We start from the raw sequence: 24,404 nt of genomic DNA, 5'->3' as shown, positions 1-24,404 counted from the left end.
ACAAGTGCCAAGGGACACCCCCTGGTCTTTTATGCAAGTATCACAAAGACAGCTATACATACTACTCTATTAGGCTACTCCGCATATAGTGTTCCAGGAGCCACCTCCTGGTTTTTCATACACAATAGCATATAGTGCGCCAGGAGCCACCTCCTGGTCTTTCATACATATTGCCTAGGGCTAACCCCCGGGTCTTCCTATCATACATAATAACATACGGTGTTCCAGGAGCCGCCTCCTGGTCTTTCATACATATTGCCTACGGCTAACCCTCAGGTCTTCCTGTCATACATAGACTAAATGGGTTGCGTTGTGGCAGTAGACCCATACAAACATTGAGGAGACTCACCTCGCACTGTTGAACTTTGCTGATAATCCTCTAGCTGCTGACCGACAACTCTCTAAACCGTTGCTCCACTAGCTACTAATATCAACATAACACTTACTTCCAAACTGAACTCTAGAAGTCAAACTAAGTCAACTCTAGTCAAAGTCAAACTCCTGGTCAAAGTCAATCTTCCAGTTGACTCGACTCGCCGAGTCAACCCATAGACTCGTCGAGTCCTTAAACTCGGAAGCTCTCAAAATACGACCCAACTCGCCGAGTCACCCCAAGACTCGTCGAGTTCAACGATCTCTGAGTCCCATCCTGTCCAACTCACTGAGTCACCACTCAACTCACTGATCTGTGTCTTAACCAGAAGAGGTTGGCGTTCTGCAATCTGACTCATCGAGTCCAAGAACAGACTCACCGAGTCCTAGGAAATCTTCAACAGACTCGCCGAGTTGTTCTTCCAACTCGTCGAGTCCATGCACAAGTTCATACAACTCGTCGTACACCCACGTGACTTGTTGAGTCTCTCCCATTCTTAATCCATACAGTGGCTTTTCGGGCCATGCAGGGGCTCCAATCCATAGATCCACTCTTCTATAGTCTATCCCCCACATAAAGTTGCAACCTTTACGTGAAACCAAGGAGCTAAAGGCCCAAAACACTCTAGGGCTAGGGTTTAAGACAAATGGGCTTTACCAATAACTTATTGACTTCAGCTTTAAGACATTCTGGACCATCACAACCCTAGATCTGAAGTAGCAACCTCAGATCTAAGTCCCAAACCCGAGATGGGTCTCAATCTTCCCAACATAGCCCCAAAATCTCATTCAAAAATAGATCTAATTGCAATAAAGCCAAAGCAACAGCTTATTACCTTAAGGGTGACCTCTTACTGAAGAATAATCCAACTCTCTACAAAGCCCCTTGCTCCAAGCTTCTTGAGCTTCAATATCTCTTCACAAAACTCCTTTATCTAAGCTCCAAATTGCTCATAAGGGCTCTCACTCACGATTTAGGGTTTCTGGATCTCAAAAGGGAAGTAGAGAGGCTAGGGAAGGGATGTGATGTTCTTTAAATAGGGCACAACCCCCGGTATTAGGGTTTTCCTCATCCAGACCAGACTCGTCGAGTCCACTAGCCGACTCGTCGAGTCGGTCACTTACTTTATATCCCGGATCCCGCTCCGACTCGTCGAGTTCCTCTTTGGACTCGATGAGTTGACTATTAACTTAGAGCCTTTCCTTTCTTTTCTTGGTGTTTCTAATTCTGGGTGTTACATGCACGCTCTCAGTTTAACGACTATTATGACTTTCGTTTGGATTATTTTCTCTAAATAATATTCTATTGAAAACATTTATTTATCGTCGACGAATACTTATCCTATTATCCTTTAATCATCTATAAATACATGTACATGCAAAAAATCATTTAACAATTAAAGGGCACATGCAACCTATAAAGATCTATGTCATAACACTTTGAAGGCAACATACAGTGAACAACAAAACCCTAATGAAACCCTAGTATAATCCAAATACAATAATTAGGGTTACATACATTTGATTTGTTGTAGTAAACAAATCACTTCAATCCATTGTAGTTATTGTTCTTGGAAAGCTTAGCACCAAAAGATGAGTTCTCAAATGGCTTGTACCTAACCCCTACAACTAGAAGACAAGAGGATAGAAGAGAATTGATGCAAATTTCGGCTATTCTTCTGGGAGGAGTGGACGAAAATGCTTAGGCTAAGGATCTTATTTATAGTTGATCGTGAAACCCTAGAAACCCTAATTTGAACATATAATAGTAATATTTCAAATTAGATAATTATTTAGTTTCTAATTATCCAAATGGATGCTTCCAAAAACCCTTATAGGGTCTCCAAAAACCGGCCACCTAAGGAAGGTTTTGGAATCATTCTCTTGTTCAACTTTTAAACAAATATAACTCACTATCTACACCTTTAATTAGTTCTAATTCATCCCCAAATTAATTCCAATTCATTTTTATTAATTTTTAATGTTTTATTATTATTTCTAATTAATATATTAATCATATAATATATTAACAAATCATTTATTACAATTTATTAATCATATAATTAACTAATAAATTATCCTCTCTCCACAAATGTCATTCTAACCGGGTTCTGGTTATGAGAGCAATCCAAAAATAACTTTGTTTTTAGTTACAAGTAGATACCAATTTAGTTATGAGATTAGGCACTAGAGGCGTCAAGCAAGGCACCGCATCTTGAGTTTCTACCTAGATAGGCGCATGACACGTGGCATACCGTGGTAGGATAGCCATCATCACTCATCATAGTTTTTTGATATTCTTCTAGGTTTCTGCTACTATATATACAATTCCCGTAGAGTTGTATTCCACACCCCAAATCATTCAATATCTCATCACTCCATTTGTGGTTTTGCGACAGCAAGATTTCAATTCTTCCATTTTTCTTCGTAATCAACTTTGTGTTTATCATTTCTTCCATAATTGCTGGAAAGAATGATATTATGCATCAAATCATGGATTTACACCGGAACTTGCAGCCTTAGAGCAGAATAAAAGAATTAAAGACGGTAACTTATTTCATACAGTCAAGATCAATAAATATGATGTTAGTTTTAATTTTACTATTTTGTATTTTAATCCATTTGATAACGGGACAATCTTCTTCTATCTTTCTTATCATATTTGATCGTGTAGGATCAATATGGTTTTTTTGCACAAAACTCGGTAATTAATAATAATTGAATTTATTATTCACAACTATATAATTATCAATATCATTTGTCGGTTTGATCTATCAAGTCCGAAATACAATACCGAGTATTACTTTTGTCATGTTTGCAAAATTACAATCATAAGTGAGATTCGATTGGGATCAAGATATCCTACTAAAAGGAACAAGTTTCCAAATTTACATTTCAGTTCTTGTGTGTGTGCATTAGGCATTGTTATAATGTGATGTTTATAAGTCATCAATGATGCAATTAACTTTAACTTTTTAAGTATAAATCATAATTTTGGATGCTGCAAACTACAAAAAAAAATGAAGAAATTTCATCTTAATCGGTAAAAGAAACAAGATCATTGTAATCATGTTCAACTAAAGGCAGACTATGACAAACAAAATATCACAAGTTTCAAAATACTCTGACCTCATTCAAAATGAACGGATAAAATAGAGATGCTTTATGACGTTTCTAGCTACCTGTGATGCTTCATCTATGAATCCAAATTGAATGAACGAGTTTTTAAATCTCGACTACACAATAAAGATAAAAGATGTGGGAATGGATCAGATTGAGATCTAAAGAGCCATGTTAGGCTCCTAATATCTCAATATAAATCTTATTTTAGATATATCGTAGTCTAATTGGGATCAATTTTTATTTGTAGGTCATAGATCTAATTCGGAATCTTAAAAACCATAATGTCATCTTATTATTGGGCTTACATGTAGAAGGCTAGAAATTCTACTTTAAATTATTTTTCACATTCTGTCAAACTTAAAAATAACAAATAACTTCGCTACTTAATTAATAGTCCGTTGTAAATAAATTCTTAAAACGTTTTAATAAGCTCATATCAAGATACAACTTTTACAATAAGACAATATTTTATGTAATACGTGTATGATTTCCTAGTTCCCCACAAATCACAACTTTACCCATCCGTTCTCCCAAATCTCAATACAATGAAGTAACCAACAGATCTACCAAGGAATTTTCAGTTGTAGATAAATTATAGCATTTTAATCTACATCAGAATATATCAACTCAACTTTTGACAAAGTTTGAAGGTTTGAAACGATGATAAAGATAACAAAGTTCAAAAATCAAGATGAGTATTAAAGTCTTCCAATATGTTTCATCTCTAGATTAGTATTATATGTAATACTCAACCTACAGATTCACAGACTTCTGCATATCATTATTACAATTCTTCAATGGATGCATTAAGGCAAAATGTACACCATACAAACCAAAAAAAAACATATTTCCCCCAAACAATACACCAACTCCTCTCCCAATAACCAAAATAAAAAGTTTTAAAAACACAGATGAATCTTAATAATACACAGCAATATAACAATCAAACACCAAATATTTTAAAACACCAAAAAAAAAAAAAAAAAAAAAAAAAAAAAAAAAAACTAATCAACTCAGCAAATCACTAAATAAATTAGGATTCTGGCTTGTTGGGTTTACACCCATTTGTCTCACAAGTGCATCTTTGTCCAACGCATCTTTCAAACTCGGACCCTTAGTCAATGTCGCCGTCGTTTTATTGCTTACATTAGGCGACCCGTTCACAGGGGTAAATTCGTCTTTTTCATTTATCATCATCAAATTCTGATTATGCCCATTTGTAGGTATAGTCAAAGAAGAAGAAGAAGTACTCCCATCTTGACTCACATCAAGAAGACCTTCCAATTGTTTAAACGGATCCACAACCATCGAATACCCGCTCATTTCACCTAAATCCAGCAAATCCGGCGGTGGCGGCGGTGCCGCCGCCACCACCGCGGTAGCAGGCCGCTTACTACTGGCAGTTGCCGCCACCGGTTGTTTCTTTTCCAACCGCGAAGACGAAGACGTCCCGCCGAAAAGTGACGCCGCGAGTTTTTGTTTTTCTTCCGAAACCTCGACATGTCTCGACTCGCGCGCCTTCGGGACCACCACGTTATCGGGTTGTGTGGGCCCGTTGACTGTGGTTCTGTTAAAGTCAAAGTTTGAGGTGGACGATGACGTGGCGGATGACGTGTAAGAAGGTTTTCCCCATTTTTTCTGGACCCCATCGAGGCGTAACCGGAGGTCGGTAGGACTCGGGTCGGGTACGGGTCCGGAGAACCGGGCCGGTTGGTGGTAGGAGGGTTCGGGTAAGGATACGGATACGGGTACGAGGTCGGTTGGGTAGGTGGTGGTTGTTGGGGGTGGTGGTCTTGTGGGGACCACGGGTTTTGGAACCTCGTACGCCTCAAACCTAAGAGAGTGAGATGAGGTGTCGTATGGGATGTTGGGAATGACGGTTAAGGTTCCGGAACGTTGGTTTTCGGGGATATATGGTTCGGCTCCTTCTTCTAAGGATTTGTGGACATAAGTATTGAGAAACGATAAGGTCTTATCGATCTGTAGTAGGAATTTATTTTAAAAAAAAAAAATTAGAAGAAGAATATTAAAATGTTTTTTTATTTAGAATTTAAAAAGAGAGAGAGATTACTTCAATGTCTTCACAGCTTGCATCAAGTGGCATTATATTATCAATGGAATTGGAGTCGAGGTCAAGAATTGCTTGGAATTCATATGCACGTTGCTGGAGATCAGATGAGTGAGATGCTGACATTTCTTCAAGTAATGTATGACACTGCAATGATAATAGAATTAAAAAATAAATAATAAATATAATAAAATGTGGGATATTGATATTGTTTACTGACCTCTGGTAACAGATCGAATTTTCTTCCAGCGGCTTTTTCAAAACAATATACTTTCATAAGTGCTGACACTGCATATGCCTTTAAAAAATGTAGAAAATATAATGAATGCTCATAAAAAAACTAAATAAGATTATAAAAAATAAAAAATAAAAAATCATAAGCATGAGCATACCTTAACTATGTCATCACTTGAATGTGCTTCTGCCACGTCACATAGCTTGCCACTAATATAGGAAGCAGAATATTTACCATCTGCAGTTCCATATTCACCCAACACCCAACATATCACCTGTTTTTTTTTTTTTTTTTTTTTTAAAAAAAAAAAACTAAAATATAAGATAAAAAACACAAACGATTTTCACATTATATAAACGAAAAGTTACCTGAAGAAATGCAGATGGAAGCTTTGGCTCATCAACTATTTTAAGGTAAGATTCCACCTGCACCCAAAAACATTAAAACCATTACAAAACGGAATTGGAATCCAAGATTCCATTCCATTGTGTGTTTCATTGGCAAATGGATGAAATTGGTTTCCATCATATTCCTCCAAATTCCATGTTTTATAGATTTCACCATTCCTTTTACTGATTTATTTCTATTCTTTGTTTCTGTATAAAAAGACCAAAATACCCTCTTTCTATAATATTGAAATAAATAAAAATGAGTTTTCACTATTGAAACGGTAATCTTTCTTTATTATGAGTTACATACAGCAGATGATCTGAGCTGACTGTCTGCTGACTCATCATCTTCACCAAAGCCTTCAGCAATCAATCTCATCAAGTTATGAGCCACCTTAGGGTTCACCAGATCCCCAGCATGTTGGAACACTTTGTTCATGGTCTGAAAGATAGAAAATTATTATTAAAAATGAAAAAGTGATTTATAAAAATTGGAAATTGGAAATAAAATTAATGTGTATGTGTTATTTAAACCTGGATAAACCAATGGTTACTGGGAGCAAACTGCTCTGCAAGCTCCACACATCTGGATGCTGTTTCGGTTTTGTAATGACTATCATTAATGCTAATCATGTAGTCAATCATTCGGTCAACTATCACTTCCACATTGGACGATTTCGTCATTTTATATAAAAGCTCAAAAGTTTTCCTCTTTAGAGTGTCATCAGGGTCCTGTGTTAAAAAATGAATGCAAACTCAATATGTATATGTTATAAAAGCACAATACTTTTTTTTAATGATTAATAATATAATAACAGTACAGTGGGTAAGGCAAATCAATAAAAACTAGGGTTAAAAAAAAAAAAAAAAAAAAAAAAAATCCCCTTATATTTTGTGTTTTTTCTGGATTAAACCTCAAAAAAAGATAATTGCCTGAAAAAACTTTATATTTTTTCATTTTTCCCGATTTGGCTCTTTTAGTTTTTTGCCAAAAAATTGTAAAATGTGAGGACTTTTTTGAGAAAAACTAAAAAAGTTGAGGGTTTATTTGGAAGCATTTAGAAAGTTGAAGGTTTTTTTTCGGAAAAAAAAAATACAAAGTTGAGGGCTTTTTCGGGAAAAATGAAAAAATTCAACGCTTTTTTTCTGGCAAAAAAAAAAAATTTGAGGTTTAATCCGGAAAAAAAACAAAAAATAACGTTTTTTTTTAGATTTGGCCCTTTTGGTCATTTTTTGCCAAAAAAAATTGTAAAATGTGAGGGTTTTTTCGAGAAAAACTAAAAAAGTTGAGAGTTTATTTGGAAGCATTTAGAAGGTTGAAGGTTTTTTTCTGAAAAAAAATACAAAGTCGAGGGCTTTTTCGGGAAAAATGAAAAAATACAAGGTTTTTTTCAGGCAATTTTCTTTTTTTGAGGTTTAATCTGGAAAAAACACAAAATATAATGGTTTTTTTTTGAGATTAACCCTAAAAATTAATAGTTTAATGAAAAAACTGATAAAATTAAGAAAGTACATTGTGCTCTTTGTACATTAAACCTTTTCAAAACAGGGTAACAAGGAAAATTTTGTTCTTTAAAAAACAGTCCATATAAGTATAATATGGCTTAATCACTACACAAAGAGTAAATCAATAAAAATGGTTATTTTAAACAGTCTAAATAAAATATAAAGATTTAAATCATTTAATCACAAAAAAAAAAAGCATAACTAAGTGAATTCAATCCAACTCACCTCTAAGCAATCAATAACAGCAAGTTGATGTTGTTCAGCAATATCTGGACTTATTCTTATCAATCTTCCAAGAGCATCAATACCCATGTACTTCAAATTATGACTATCACTCTACAAATGCACAAAAAAAAAAAAAAAAAAAAAAAAATGCAAATTACATTTTCATATAAAAACAAAAACTTTTAAAGTTCTTTAAGTAGAGAAATAAACTGATACCTTGAGGAATTTAGCAATGGCATCAGCTGCTGTTTCCAATAACTTAGGGCTAGGTTGTATTGATGAGATACAACATATGCATTCATAAAGAATAGCATTTCCTATGTTACTTGTTGTGTCACTTTTCCTCATTATGTCTCCAATCACTGTGTACATTTGTTCACTTGATTTTTTGTCACCACTACCCAGTAATGCTAAAGTTTTTAGCAACTTAATCTGTATATTCAAATAATTTAATAATCATGTTATAACTTTTAATTGTTAGCATCAAGAAAGTTTGAAATTTAGGTGAAGATCTCAGTAATCCAAAGTCTATCAGGAATATAAGTTGTATTGTGTTGTTTTTTCACTATTTTATCGATTTAGCCCTGAACTATTGTAATACTAATCATACAAAACCTAATTGTTGAGTTGCTATATAGATAAAATGATCAAAGTATGTTGTGTGTTTTTTTTTCTATATTTGAACTTTTTCAAATACCCAATTCCAAGAAAATGGTTTTTCTAGAAGATTAAAAAAAGGTGTAAGGGTTAATCATTAAAGAAAATGATCAAGTGGCTGAATCAATAGAATGGTGTCTACAATACAACTTTTACTTGTTAATAATTTACTTCTTCTATAAATGATTGTACTAAAATGAATACCAAAAGCATGCATTGATTTAGAACTAGAATCTCTATGTTTCAAAATGCTATGTAATAGTGAAACCATATATTTGCAGCTAGAAAGTAGAAACATGACATGATTTAGTAACTTTATAACCATTATTATCAAGGGATTATTTTGTTCCATTCACCTTTTGGCAATTTTTCTATTAAGAAGTTTAAAAAACAGTTATTAACTATATTAGAAAATTGATTAGAATAATTGGTTTTCTTCACATGCAGCATAAATTCAACGGTTGAAATGGATGTAACCATAAACCGTCAGAATAAGAATATAGAATACATGAGGTAAAGTTTCAAAACTCTTTTTAACCAACTTATTAAATTGATTAGAATAATTTGTTTTGGCTTCAATTTTATCTAAATCCTAAAACCATTTTTGTTAAACTTTCCATTGTTTATGAAACTTTTCCTGTGAAGAAAGCATAGAATGGTGCATATCTAGAAGCAATCCTAGTAAAGATATGTTTAAAAAGACCTAAATAAAAAATAAAAGTAAAGAAAACTTGTGAACCAAAATCATAGTCACTGGTTTCAAGTGATAATTACTGTTGGGCAAAAAAGTAAAGTGGCATTGAAAAGTTACAAAACAGAAAAAATTTCATTCTATAAGAAACAGTCTAAAAAGGGAAGTGTTGGATTTTTAAGATAGAAGGAGTTATAATATGTTCTTTGAAGTAGGTTAATTGTATATATGTATGCAATACTTGAAGAAGCATACCTGTATGAATGGAGCAGGTGTCTGATGATAGTCATAACTTTTTGGCAATCTGCGCTCTGCAACTTGTTTAAGAATGTTCACAAAGCTTACAACTAAATCCTTGTATAAATTTACATCTATGGTGATAAGATCATATAGAGGGCAAAGTGTAGCACCCATGACACCAGGGTCATTATCACAAAGTTTCTGCAAAATAGATTATGTACAAGTCTGAGGATCAGAAGATATTGATATTGACAAAGTATGAACTCTTAAGATTAGTCAATGGAATGTATCCAATAAAAAACTGAGAGGAAATATGCAAAATGCATCACAAAATTCAGTTGATTCCATTCATAGACATCTTTTGTCCTTTCACTCAACAGACTGATAAAATTGTATGGATTCTTTTCAAGTAAAGTTGAAGAGCAAAATCATGTATAAATTCTGCTAATTTAACTAGCTTGATGAAGTTTTTTGAGGTAAATTGACCATAAAAGATGAAACTATCGAATTAATGCAGAGCATATAAAATATCATTAGAAGCAGGGAAATTTCACCTCAATATTGGAAGGGTCCAAAGCAATGTTCTTAAGGAAGAAGTAATTCAAAGAACAAAAGATTTACTTAAACCATACTATCAAGAAGGGGTAGAGTGTATGCGCATATCAATTCAAGGCAAATCGTATTGAACTAAACAAGCTTCAAATTCTTAAAGCAAAGTATCAGATTTAATGCTTTCAGTAATGCTGCTATTGCTAAAGTTTCTATTCTACAAGCAGAAAGTCTGTATAATTAAAAAACACTAACCTTCCGGAAGTGGGATACAAGATGATTGACAGAGGATGGAGATCTCTGATAAAAGCTATGCAGCGCCATCACAGCCTTCTTCCTAACCCCCTCTTTTGGGTGCCCTAACAACTCAACCACTTGCTGAATCACAGCAGGTATAGTCTCCTCGTTAATCAACTTACAAACAGCATTCAAAGCAGCACAAACGACCAAATAATTATCTGATTTCAAGTCCTTCTGGATCGTATTCACAATCAATATAATCAAATCATGATCCTCATTCAGAAACAGCGTGACAGCCAAATAACCAGTTCGTTTCAGTAGAAGTGAATCATCGTGTGTCATCTTAACGGCATGAATGTACCCGAAAGAAGCATCATGACCAAGCATCTCGATGTACACAAGACGGATGATATACTCCTTCATCTTCCTTTTGGGGATATCCGGCTCGTTGATTCGGCGTTTTAGCATCTCGATCTCATGGAGGACTATACGGTCTTCTTCGGATTTGGATCGGGCTTCTCCGATTGATTTGACGAGGTCCAGAAACTCCTTCGACTGGCCGAAGCCACCCTGGGAGCCCATTGCGAGCTCCCTACCGATCGTCTTCAACTGCTCCAGCTTTGCAGTGTATGAATTGTGCGATTTCAGGGTTTCTGTTGGATGAAGTAAAGCTAGAATAGATCAGGGAATTCAGTAGGTAACAAGTGTGAGTAAAAATTGGGGAAGGTTTTGTTTGTGGAGGAAGATGTTGAATTTGGAGAGACGCGTGTAATGCACGTGGCTTGGGTTTGTGTTTTGGTTTTATGCAAAGTTTGTGTTCTTGGATTGTGTTAATTTGTTAGAGATTTTATTTTATTTTAACACGATTTTAGTTTTTAAAATTTTAGAGCAAATCACATAAATATATATATATATATATATATATATATATATATATATATATATATATATATATAACTATTTTTATATTTGAAGATATTTAAGAATTTAGATTAACAATTAAGCAAAAAAAATGCAACCATAATGCTCATAGACATTGATAGTTAACTTTTTTATATTTGAAGATATTTAAGGTCATCGATGGTGTTGTTCGGTCTAGGTCGCCGAAATAGGCATTTTATCGTTGGAATCATCGGATATAGAGGGAAAACAATGGTGAAAACAGATATGTAGAGAGAGAATAGACGTAGTTTGTTGTTGTGGTGGTTTAAACTGGTGGTGGTTGGTGGTGTGACGGTTGGTGGCATTGTGATATTGCTTGGTCTTCATCGCATAAGAATAGCAAAGGAACGGTGGAGTTGCCGGAGAACAAATAGAAGGGAAATCATATCAAATAATCAATAAAAAAGGCTAAAAGAAATATCTAATTGATTTAGGATTTAGCGGCAACAACTTATTCCCTCTAATGAGGTCTCTACAAATAGGTGTGTACAAACAAATTCCAGGATAGATAGATGACAGCCATTGGATCAAGACATTTAATCAACATACAAGGTTATTGCATAAACAATCACATATTAGGTTAACTAAGTTAGCATCCATGCCTTTAGTGGCAATGTCGGGTATAATGGCGCACCAAATGTTAGGGTGTGCAAAAAAACCGTAAAATCAAAAAACCGAGCGGATACGGTAATCCGAAACCGAAAAAACCGGGTATCTACGGTTCAGTTTCGGTTTTTATATTTTGATATCCGCGGATACCGAACCTCTATATATATATATATATATATATATATATATATATATATATATATATATATATATATATATATATATATATAGAATAGAAAAACATGAACATCATCACCATGTTCTAATTGTTATATATATATATATATATATATATATATATATATATATATATATATATATATATATATATATATATATATATATATATTGAATAGAAAAACAGGAACATCATCACCATGTTCTAATTGTTTCAAGTTAACCCTTATTCCTAAGCCATTTAATTTATTCACTGTTTCATGATATAAAGGATCCATCCAAAATTCAACATCCGCAGAGGTTCGAAACAAAATTCAACATCAACAGAAAGTCACATTAAATTTACAAAACAGTTTAACAATTATTTTTTAATATATAATTGGTTTATAAAATAGTTTAACAATATTTTTGAATATATAATTGGTTTATAGTTTTAGTGAATATTTACATTTAACGGTTACCCGTGAACCGAACCGTGGTTACCCGTGTTTATACGGTTCGGTTCGGTTCATTTTTGTAAGCAATTCGGTTCGGTTTCTGTTGGTGCATGTGAAGTACTCGCCCCGTGCTCACGGTTCATAATTTTATTACTATCCAAATCGAACCGCCCCGTGAACACCCCTACCAAATGTAGACAATAGGTTGCCGACAATATAGTTGGTGTCATCGATATAGCAGCAACACAAAACAAAGATGTGATGGGTTTTATACAAAAGAACAATCATATGTGCTCATGCAAAACCCTAAATGCTTGGATCTAGGTTTCACTATTATACATGCAATTCATCGAAGACTCGAAACCCTAATCTAGCATACTATCAAAAATGAGATCTACAATATAACAAGTTTAGATGATACCTTTCAATAGTTGCAAGAATCCTTTGATCTTCAAGAAGTTTAGTGTCACAAGTGTAACACCTCTAGTGGCTTACAAACACCGCAAGCAAGAGGATGATGTTTAGGAGAGAGGATGAGGGGAAAAAATCGGCTCCAAGCTTCCCAGGGATCAAGTGGCCGATTTTGCTAGCCCTATGGGTCCTTATATACTTGTGCTGCTAGGGTTTCAGTCAAAACCCTAATTGGATGACGTAGGCCCTAAGCAGCTTGAGAACCTTTTGGAATAAGGCCTCCTTGGACCAATTTAAGATGGACTCCACCTTAATTTTGTCTATGCCCTAAACCTTAAGGATTCTCAACCCAAAATCAACTATCACACAATTGACAGTTCCCGTCCCCTTTAATTAATTAATCTTTTTTAGCCACAAAAGTAATTCTTAATTAATTCTTGACTAATATTAATTAAACTATAATAATCTCTCTCTCTCTCTCTCTCTCTCTCTCTCCATAAATCATCCTGTCAAGTTGTTTTGGTGAAGGCAACCCAAAAGGACCATGCACAACCAAGTCAAGTACTTACCAAATATAGTTACGAGCTTAGACACTAATCCAACAGTCGCCCACTTGGATAAGTCTAGTAACTAGAAATGCAAGTATTGTCCAATTAGCAATCGTAGCTCTCAAAGACACTATCGAACTCTGATCTTATCAGTAACATGTCCTTTAGATAAGGGATCATATAGTCCTCCGTTCTAGATATCGTGCGGAAAATTACATGGAACATAGTCATACTTATTGTCCAGCAGTTTGTTTATTGATCTCTGATTTTTTTGACATAGAAGTTAATTGAACACATCAATTCAGTCCTGATCGGGCCCGACACATAAGTCAAACCAAATCATCGAGGGGCCCAAACTTCGCTTTTACCCTCTTAGGATAAAAGGAACAGATAAACTTCGACTTATATGCATTTACTATTCACTCATCAAATCATGCACAACAATGTGTTTTATAACATCAAGTTACTGATGCGTTTACGCATTATCAATACACAACCAACTTGCAAACAATAAACCATATATCTTGGTTTTAAGACCATATGATATTATCGTCTTGCAATCACTCGAGATAAATTCCATGAAGTGATGCCAACAAGTGCAGGTGTAATCCAATGCTCAAATCTTATTCATAAGCACTCATGAACATTGCAGCAAACTTTTGTTATGTCTAATACACTTTTGTATTCTTATATCATTCTTTGGTACCATTATATATAAAAGGAAACTGATGGTGGCAATTTGAGCCTAGTATGCAACTTATGACACATCATCATCCCTAAAAGCATGTTATTGTATGTGACTAAATCTCTCTAAGTCTCTCATCACTGAGACCATCTGCTGAAAACATTAAGTCACTCTCTCACGTTGATTGTCTAGCATTGTCTAAACTCTAAAAAGTGAAAAAGCCTGGTCGAAATGAAAAATATTGATAAAATTCTGGGGTGTTTATTATTTTTATGTTAATCATCTTTACTGGACCCTGTCCCTGGAAGCATGCTTTTGTATGCATCAGGTCTCATGTTCTACTGAAACATTGAACATAACCCAATGGCTTACCTTGATTGCATAGTCATCAACATAAGAGATACTTATCAGGTCCTTAAATGACAAAGGGTTGTTCATGTCCCCGACTTCCTTGTTTGAGGTAGACATGGTGCCATTATGAATTAATGATGAATCTTTTATTCAAGATTGCAACTTACTCTATGATACAGAAGTTTAAACAACTCCTTCTTGATGAGTTAAATTGTTAATGATCCATGCTGATTTCACCTCAGCATGACCGAAACAATCTATTATTAGCCTTACATTCTTTTTTAAAGTTTTATGATTCAGCTTAATGTATCATACGCTGATGAGAGATTGAAAATATGTGCCAATGGGTATATCATTGTCTGTGATATATTACACGCATCTATCGACTCTTTCCATTTTTCTTCTAATAAAAAAGACTTATGATTCAACACATGAAACCATAAGCCGATGAGATCTCGAAATACTAAGCCAGTAACTAAATTGGTATATTCTTGAATTCGAAGCAAAGTCCTTTTTGGGTTGCCCTCATAATCAGTAACTGAATATAATGACTTTTAGAGAGAGAGAGAGAGAGAGAGAGAGAGATTGATTGATTGATTAATTAATTTATCAAATTAATTACAAACTGAAATAAAAGATTTATTAATATATTATATGATTACTATATTAATTTGAAATGTTAATAATTAATTAAGAGTTAATCATAATTTAATTAGAATTAATTTTAGGTAAATTAGAATTAACTGAAAGTGCAGTGGCTAAGCTATAATTGTTCAATAGTTGAAAAAGAGATGTTCTAGAACCTTCCTGGGGGAGGGGGCAGTTTTGAGAAGCCTCTTAAGGTTTCTAGAATGACTTCTTATTGATAAATAAGGAGTTAGATAATTACTATATTTGAGATATTATTATAATATTCAATTAGGGTTATCCAAGGTGTGACAACCCGAAATTTCTATCTTGCACATCCATTCAACTCAATCAAAGTTAGACTTGCATTTGTTATCTTTTAGCCTTGTTAAGGGTCTGTTTGAGTGTTCTAAGCCTAGTACCTTAAAGGATAAAGTGTTAGGAAGTATCGTATAAAGTTCAGTGTGCAACATACAAGCCGGAAATTCCACCATAAGGAGTTTACGGCCGTAAACACCTCCTTGGCCATGAACTCACCACCTTAAGTATGATATTCCTTCTTCCTTCACCACCTTTTCCACCTCTAACTCAGGAAATCAGATTTCCTCTCAACATTCATCAAGTTTTCACCTTGATCTTCCAAAATGTAAGCAATCTTTCCATTTTATTAGTGGTTATGCTTCTTGATCTTGTATTACCCTTTGATTTCTTCCATGGAATCATTCTTTTTGGTTAGATCTTCAAGTATTCAATACTTTCACCAAGAACATATACTTGTTCTTGGACCGTGAACCCCCTTACAAGCTTCAAAAACGTGAATACCACTTCTATCTTATAGTTCGGCTTGCTTATTACATAAACCCTAGCCTTGAAACATCATATTATGCATGAACACCAAGATTTTACGGTCGTAAACCCTTGCATGGCCGTAAACTCTTGTGTTGGTGCATGTTTTGGCCCTAAAACTCCCTTATGTTCGAGCCTAGAACCGAGAACACTTGAATGCTTGTTTGGGCCATGAAAGCACCTTGTTTTCAAGTCCTCCCATGAGTGTACGGCCATAAACTCCTTGACTGTACACTCTAGGACCGTATACACCAAGGGTCGTATACTCCCCTTGGTCGTATACCTTTTTGGTCGTAAACTCCTGGCCGTACACACCTTTGTGTGGCCTTAAACTCCTCTAAGACAATCATTTGTGATTGTAACACTTCAATTTAAGTGTTTCCTAATCCCTAAGGTGGTTTCCTTACATGATTAGTTGTTTATACACTAATTATATACATATATGTGTTATTATATGCTTAATAGGATCCGTTTGTGCCCGAGATTTCACTTAGCACTCAGCATCCTTTACCGAACTTACATTCAATCCACTCACTACAGATGAGTTCATACCCCTAACTAACCTTTTAAATGATTTTAAATACTTTTATGGGGGGGGGGGGGGGGATACAAGTTAAAACATTATAGTTATTATATCAATAACATGTGATTAATAACTATCAAATAGATGGATTTCTTATACTTCAAATCTATGTTATCAAACAACTATTTCAAAACATTTTATCAAACTCTTTTATATTCTAAAACTATTTATCAAACTCTTTTAAACTTATATATTGTCAAAATCATGTCTATTAATATATAGTTATATAAACAAGGTTGAAAGGACTTAGGACTGATAACTCGCTTTATTTCGTGTTCCTTGTTTGGTTGTGGACCTAGGGTATCAGTTGTTTGTCCAAATGTCATTTGAATCTTACTTATATATTATGTATATATGAATAGATATAAAAGTTCTTACATTAGTTCAATGCTTTTAGATAACAAAGATGTACAAATATACTCAGTCATTCAAACAACATTACTAGTAAACTATAATAGGTATAATTTAGGAGATTACTACTCACTATTTATAGTACAATGAAACATACTAGATTCAATTCATACATGAGTCAGTTCAAACATACTATAAGAAGAAATAGAAAGAACATACTATAATGAGAAACAAGGAGGAACATACAATACACTATACAAAGAGAACATACTACATACTATACAAAGAGAACATACAATACACTAGAACAGATAGAGCATACTATACAAATACAAGAATACTATAACATAAATGTGAGCCACTACTTCAGGAAATGGCATCATACTGTTATGTCTCGTTTTGTAACCAGGGTCTCCTGGAGGGAGAGATTGAATTTGTGTATAGATCTATACTGGATTGACCATCCTACACCTTGTTGCTAGCTACAGTGGGACCTGTAGGTCTACGGGTGACGAATTCCATAACATTTCAACGTCTTCGAGCGTCGTGTTTTCAACTAGTCGATCAAGTATGGTTACAATCATATCACATAATACCTGAATTAACAATTGAATTAAGGTAGTTAGTACAACAGTAGTTACTATATACAATACTATAGTACTTTATTATTTTCCCAGTGCATTCACATTGTGATCTTCTCACATAAACGGTAATGTAAAACTATATTTTGGGTAATGATAGTCACACTTGGGAAAAACACTCACTTTTACAAAGAAACAAACGTTCAGAACATTCGGGTCTTGGTAGAAGGCTACATTTTAGTAGAAAATATAGGATTTTCTAGGAGATTCAAACAATTACTACAAACATTTACAACAAACTTTCATTACAAACATTTACAACATTCAAAAACAGTTTTCTTCAAACTTATACAACAGTTGACACTAAATACTTATGAACTCACCAGCTTAAATACTGATCCTCTCTTTCAAAATAACTTGCATTCTCAGGTCACCAGTAGACAGGTACAGATGACAGGTTTTGAGAAGACGGAGCAATTTCAGACTCGTCTTTATTTTGATTATTCATTTTTGGTATCTTATTATTATTGCACAGAACACACTTGTACTGAATTATACTATTAATGCAATGGATGATGTTGTTTCTTGTTTACTATTATGCATTGTTGTGATACTGTACATGACATCCTCCGCCCCCGAATGTTTCTGCTAATTCGGTTTGGGGGTGTGACACAAGGCTTCCATTATTGGTTATAAATAGGATCCTCCTAAGGTCCTTATTTTTGTACACTCCTCCTTCTTCCTCATATAGTTGAAAATTTTCTCACCCTTTCCCCTCTCTTCAAGTCTTTTCGTTGCTAAGGTTTTGGGTACAAGCCATTAAAGGCATTCCATTTTTTGGTGCTTACTATCCAAGGAACTCAAGATGTATGTATCTACACTCCTTGATATGAGCTTATTTAGTCATAGAAATCATTCATTATTTTAGTAATTATTGTTGATTTTATATCATTTAATGAACAAAAGGTACTTAATTAGCTTAATATTTCAATTTCAGCAATAAAAGACATGCTTGCATGAAAAAGGAAGAGGATTGAGTGATTGGAAGCTTGGAAATCAAGAAGTAAAAGAAGGAGCAAAATAAAAGAAGAAACTCGACGAGTTTTTAGCATAAACTCGACGAGTTTATTAGAATATTCTAGATTTAAGGATGCCTTGCCGTACACGTTGGACGCGCGAATTATTAGAAAAACTCGTCGAGTTATTCTCAAAAACTCGACGAGTTGGGTCGATTTTTGGAAACTATAAATAGATGACTTATAGGCCCGAACCCTAATTTTGGCTGGAGGCTAGCTGCAATTTTTGAAGATCAGAAGGGTTTTTGAAGCTGCTATTTTCGAGATTGCAACCTAAGAAACAATTTCAAAGAGAATCAAAGGCAAATAATCATTCTTCTTTTCTTAATCTTTGTTTTGAACCATGTTTGAATCATTAGATTTTGATTTTAGGTTATTACTTGCTGTAGATATGAGCTAAAAGCTTTTTACTTCTGCTTAGATGAGATAATCTTATGAACATGGTTTGATTGAGTGGTTGAATTGATATTAATTTGGTTATTCATCTTGTTAAAGCTTATTAAAGATCCTTATGTATTGATAATAAATGTTTTTAGTTAACAAATAAGTGATTGAGTTGCATGAATATCTTCTTGATTACTTGATTCATATAATTTTATGAATATAAGATTGTATGCCTAGGAATAGTGAATATGAAAGTAGGGTTAACTATAAAATATGTAAATCAATGTGTGAGCATGTATGATGAACAACCATACATGAATTGATTGAATTAAACCAATTTGATTAATTATTATTATAAGTCTTACTTGATACGAACTGAACATTAGGAAACTTGTTAATTTAATCACTTGATCACTGTTTGAATTAACTTGTCTACTAAAGGATTGGTAATAATGAACATGAACCCAATCACATTAGGAATCGGTAACCATTGACATATTAATTCATTGCATCTGCCACGAAATCAACCATAGGAATAAGTGAATCGAATCTAAGCAGAAGTCTCTTTTATCATTGAATCTAGTTGTCCTTTCTTGTTCTTCTTAGTTGTTAATTGTCTTTGTTTGAAAGTTAATTGATTGATTAAGTTTCTAGTCTTGCAAAACTAGAGAAACCCCCCTATTTTATTAATTGTTTTTTAATTAGGTAATACTAGTACTTAATTTGATTGTTACCGTTCCCTGTGTTCGATACCCTACTTGCTTAAACTAAACTACTATCGATAGGTGATATGTGCATATTTAGTGTGTATTAAGTATAGTTTTTTATTCATATATTAGCTAAATTATCGCATATTATGGACAAAAGGTACTTAAAAGTGTTAAATTATGTTTTTCAGTCCAAAGATGAAGCTCGGAAGCAAAAGGGAGCAGGAGAAGCGGTTAGGAGCTCGAGAATGGAATGAAGAAGAAAAACACTAAAAATGGAACCTACTCGTCGAGTCAGATAGGCTACTCGACGAGTCCGGTCGAAGAATCAGAAAGATAATGACTCGGAATTCCAGATAGTTATCGCAATACGGGGAATGTGAGAGGGACTCGACGAGTCACCGCTAGACTCGACGAGTCGATTCGCTTATTTAAAGATAACGCCACAGATCGATTAGAGGGAGTTCTAGGACGATTCAGAAGTGTTTTGCTGCGATTGAGAAGCCAAAAAAACCCTAGAAGTTGACAAAGAAAGCTAGAATTCAATTCCGGGGAGTAATTAAGGCACAATTTCATCATTCTACTTATTCTTTTGTTTTATCAATATGATTAAGCAACTTGACTTTGTTTGTTTGCTGTTATTTACTTTAATTATGAACTAAAACCTTTAGACTTCTGTTTGGGGATACAAAGTTAACAATATGGTTTGATTGATTGGTAGGATTAATTCCAAGTTGGTGAATTTTTGTTATTTTAGCTTGCTAAAGAACCTTGTGTGTGAATAATAATTAATTTCCTGTTAATAGGAAGATAATTGATTAGCATGAACATCTATTGATTATCAACCTCATATGATATGTGACCACTATACTATATGTCTAGGATTAATGAATATGAAACTAGAATTAATAAGAAAATTGAGTAAATTCATGTGCAAGCTTGTAAGATGACCATCAAACAAGAGGTTAATTAAAAATAATAAATTAATTAGCTATTGCAAGTCTAACTTAACCCGAATAATTAATCTAGTAAATATAATTAAATTAAACAATTGGCCACTGTTTGAGTTAGTTTATTTGCTAAGGACTAGGGTAGTGAACATGAACCTAATCACTTGAATCGGTAACCAATGAAAGAATTAATCCATTGCACTATTACCTTAAAATCAACCATAGATTTAACCAAGTTGAACTAAACAGAAGTTCCTTTCCAATTATTGAATCTAGTTAAGTTGTTATTTTCTAGTCTTAAATTAGTTATAGTTAGTAAGTTTCTAGTCTTATAAAACTAGAGAAAAACCCCTATTTCTTAATTAACTTAGATAGAATTAGTTTTTAATTTAATTTGTCGTTCCCTATGTTTGATACCCTGCTTATTTAGCTATACCACAATTGATAGGTTCACTGCCTTTTGTGTGTTATTTGATAATTAAAGTAGGTTTAAAACTAAGTGAGTTTTACACACATCAATAGGTACACTGCCTGCGTGTGTTTGTTTACATTTGAGTTTGTTAGGATTAAAACTAGTTCGTTTTACACACATTAAGTTTTTGGCGTCGTTGCCGGGGAACGGTTCTAATAATTATATTGTTTGCTGGTATTATCGATCCTTTGTGTTAGATCTTTCTTGCATAAAGTTACCTGTTTTTAGTTCTTATTGATTTTCTATAATTTTTCATTAAACTCGTCGAGTTTATTCTTAAAACTCATCGAGTTTACTCTTCTGTTAACAGTTTCGTAAATTCTTCGTCTTTGTTCGTTTTACGCTTGTTTTTTTTTTTTTTTTTTCCAGGTTTTTTTATGACCCGAGGCTCTAGTTCTACACCAATACCACCCGTAGACAATCCGGAGTTGATTATTCGCAAACAAAGAGGAAAAGGGATCGAGTCCGACACATCTACATTTGGTGAGGAAACCAATCCCGATCAAGGAGATAATATGGCCGACATCGCCGATATACCAATGGGAGATTACAAGAAGTGCATAAGAGATGGTACCGGGCCGGGACTCGTGCAACCTGCAATTCCAGCTACCGCCAATTTTGAGTTAAAGGGTCACATCCTCACACAACTAAAAGACATTCCATTCTATGGAAAGGAGCACGAAGATGCCTACAAGCACATTGAAGAAGTTATGGACATTGCTGACTATTTCCATATGCCAAATGTGCCTCGCGATACTGTCTTACTACGGATGTTACCAGTTACATTCAAAGGATCCGCGTAGGATTGGTTGAAATCTTTACCCCCCGGATCCATTAGAACATGGAAAAAGATGCGCGAGGAATTCATTGACCAGTTTTGTCCACCTTCCAAGATTGCAAAATTGAAGAAAGCAATTGCTAACTTCGAGCAATTGCTGGGAGAATCACTCTATGAGGCATGGGAAAGATATAAGGGGTTAATAAGAAATTATCCTCAAAACGACCTAAACGTGCAACAAGAGGTTTCTATCCTTTATGATGGCGTGAACGTCACAACCAGACAATTATTAGACTCCCAAGGACCCCTCATGAAGAAAGCACCAGCTATCATTAAAACATTGGTAGAAGAATTCTCCAAACATTCAAGAGAATACCACAATCTAAGGAACGATACAGCTAGAGGCATGGTTAACTCAGTTTCCGATGACATGGCCGCAATGATGGCCAAACTAGAAAGTATGGATCGTAGGATGACAAAGATGGATAAATCCATCCATGCCATAAGGGTGGGTTGTGACAATTGTAGTGGTCCCCATCTTACTAAGGATTGCGATCTTGATGAGAACGGCAACCGGAAGGCACAAGTTTGCTATTCGAGTGGCGATAGGTTTGAAGATGATTGGCGAAAGCCCAAGAAGGAATGACTCCCCTACGACGAGTACAAGAAGGCAAAGGAGGAAAAATATAGGCAAAAAGCACGCGGGTTTTATAAAAAAGAAGAACCGGCGCAAGAGAAGAAGACGGATCTTGAAGCTATGCTAACTCGATTCGTTAGTGCTTCCGAGAAAAGGCACGACGAATCCGATGCAGCCATTAGAGATCAACAAAAGATAATGAAGGAGCACCAAACCATGATGATGGATCAACAAGCTCTGCTCCGGAATCAGCAAGCTTCAATCTTGAATATTGAAAAATAGCTTGGGCAACTTGCCAAGCAATTCAACGAAAGAACACCAGGTGGGCTTCCGAGTGACACGAAAAAAATCCAAAGGGCGCGCATATTAACATAGTGACAACAAGGAATGGGAAGATAGTCACACCCCTCACTCCAATCCCAAGTACAGATCAAAAAGAGGCAAAAGGAAAAGATCAAGAAAATCCGAATTTGCTAACAGTAGAAAAAACTCGTCGAGTTCCTGAAAAAAACTCGACAAGTTCCGCACCTGATGAGCAAAATAATTCAAAAGCTGAGCCATTAAAGTCACCATTACCATTCCCAGGCCGAGCTCGACAAGAGAAGCAAAATGAAGACTACCAGAAGTTCCTGGAGCACATAAAGGCCTTACAAATCAACATTCCGTTCATCGAAGCAGTCGCGCAAATGCCTAAGTATGCAAAGTTTCTAAAAGAACCTCTCACAAATAGAAAGAAGATGGAGGAAGCATCCAAGGTAGTCTTAAATGAGAACTGTTCATCCGCAATGTTAAACAAACTACCAAAGAAAAAAGGTGATCCGGGTAGCCTAACCATTCCTTGCCAATTCGGGAATTTAGCCACTAGCTATGCATTGGCCGATTCGGGGGCAAGTGTGAACTTCATGCCATACTCTTTCTTTAAAAAGCTAAACCTTCCGGAACCGAGACCAATCCGAATGGCGATCCACTTAGCAAACAAGACGGTGACATTCCCGAGGGGTATATGTTAAGATTTATTGGTAAAAGTCGATAAGTTTGTCTTTCCGGCAGATTTCATTGTGCTAGATATGGAGGAGGACCATCAAGTGCCAATAATCCTTGGAAGACCATTCTTGAATACCGCAGGTGCCATAGTAGACATACGAGACTCAAGGCTTACCCTTCGAGTGGGGGAAGACTAAGTTATTTTTGGAATGGATCAAGCCATGAAACATTCGAAGTATAGTGATGATACTGCCTTTTCAGTAGATGTCTTGGAAGAATTATTAGAAGAATGGAAAGAAGACGAAGCAAGCGAACACATTTCGACTTCAGAAGATGATTTTAATGCTGAGAGAGATTTGAAAGAATTAGAAAGGCTTCTTGAAGAATCAGAATACGAAGAACTGATAAAGTCAACAGAGCAAAAAACTCGACGAGTTATTCACAATAACTCGACGAGTTTCTACGAAAAATCAGGATATGAGGAAACTTTTGTTCTAAACTCGTCGAGTTTAATTCCAGAACTCGACGTGTTTGGTGTTCAGAGCACACCATTGGAGCTGAAAAACATTACCAGAACACTTAGAATACGCATTTCTCGAAGAAGGTGAACAGAAGCCTATGATCATTGCATCGGACCTCACCCCAATTGAAAAATATCAATTAGTGAAGGTTTTGAAGAAAAGAAAAAACGCCATTGCATGGAAAATCACCGACTTAAAGGGGATAAGCCCCTCTTATTGTTCTCATAAAATAATTCTTGAAGAAGGAGCAACGCCGGTAGTGCAACATCAAAGGCGTTTGAACCCAAATATGCAAGAGGTAGTTAAGAAGGAGGTAGTAAAGCTATTGGATGCGGGGATCATTTATTCAATTTCCGATAGCCCGTGGGTAAGTCCTGTTCAAGTAGTGCCGAAGAAAGGAGGAATGACAGTCGTGGCGAACGAAAAGAACGAGCTTATTCCTACGCGAACGG

The 24,404-nt window shown here is 34.9% G+C and overlaps 2 protein-coding genes and 1 non-coding gene across 3 annotated transcripts; 1 reads left to right on the top strand and 2 right to left on the bottom strand.

The window, feature by feature from the left end:
* Positions 1–4,376: 4,376 nt before the first annotated feature.
* LOC145000599 (AP-4 complex subunit epsilon-like) lies at positions 4,377–11,098 on the bottom strand. Its single transcript, XM_078959855.1, has 11 exons — positions 10,311–11,098; positions 9,522–9,707; positions 8,135–8,350; positions 7,919–8,029; positions 6,722–6,919; positions 6,498–6,629; positions 6,167–6,223; positions 5,956–6,072; positions 5,784–5,861; positions 5,567–5,710; positions 4,377–5,475 (listed from the first exon to the last, which is right to left on the bottom strand). The coding sequence occupies exons 1-11, from the start codon at positions 10,875–10,877 to the stop codon at positions 4,504–4,506; spliced, it is 2,778 nt and encodes a 925-aa protein (XP_078815981.1). The 5' UTR covers positions 10,878–11,098; the 3' UTR covers positions 4,377–4,503.
* Positions 11,099–21,931: 10,833 nt separating this feature from the next.
* LOC145003686 (small nucleolar RNA R71) lies at positions 21,932–22,038 on the bottom strand. The gene has a single exon (XR_013662133.1). It is a non-coding gene; the product is annotated as a small nucleolar RNA R71 (small nucleolar RNA).
* Positions 22,039–23,133: 1,095 nt separating this feature from the next.
* LOC145002873 (uncharacterized) lies at positions 23,134–23,457 on the top strand. The gene has a single exon (XM_078962058.1). The coding sequence runs from the start codon at positions 23,134–23,136 to the stop codon at positions 23,455–23,457; it is 324 nt and encodes a 107-aa protein (XP_078818184.1).
* Positions 23,458–24,404: the final 947 nt, after the last annotated feature.

Source organism: Lactuca saligna, chromosome 6 (assembly GCF_052625555.1).
Source record: "Lactuca saligna cultivar CGN05327 chromosome 6, ASM5262555v1, whole genome shotgun sequence".
NCBI classification, from domain to species: Eukaryota; Viridiplantae; Streptophyta; class Magnoliopsida; order Asterales; family Asteraceae; genus Lactuca; species Lactuca saligna.
This window is presented reverse-complemented; position numbering and strand designations above follow the sequence as displayed.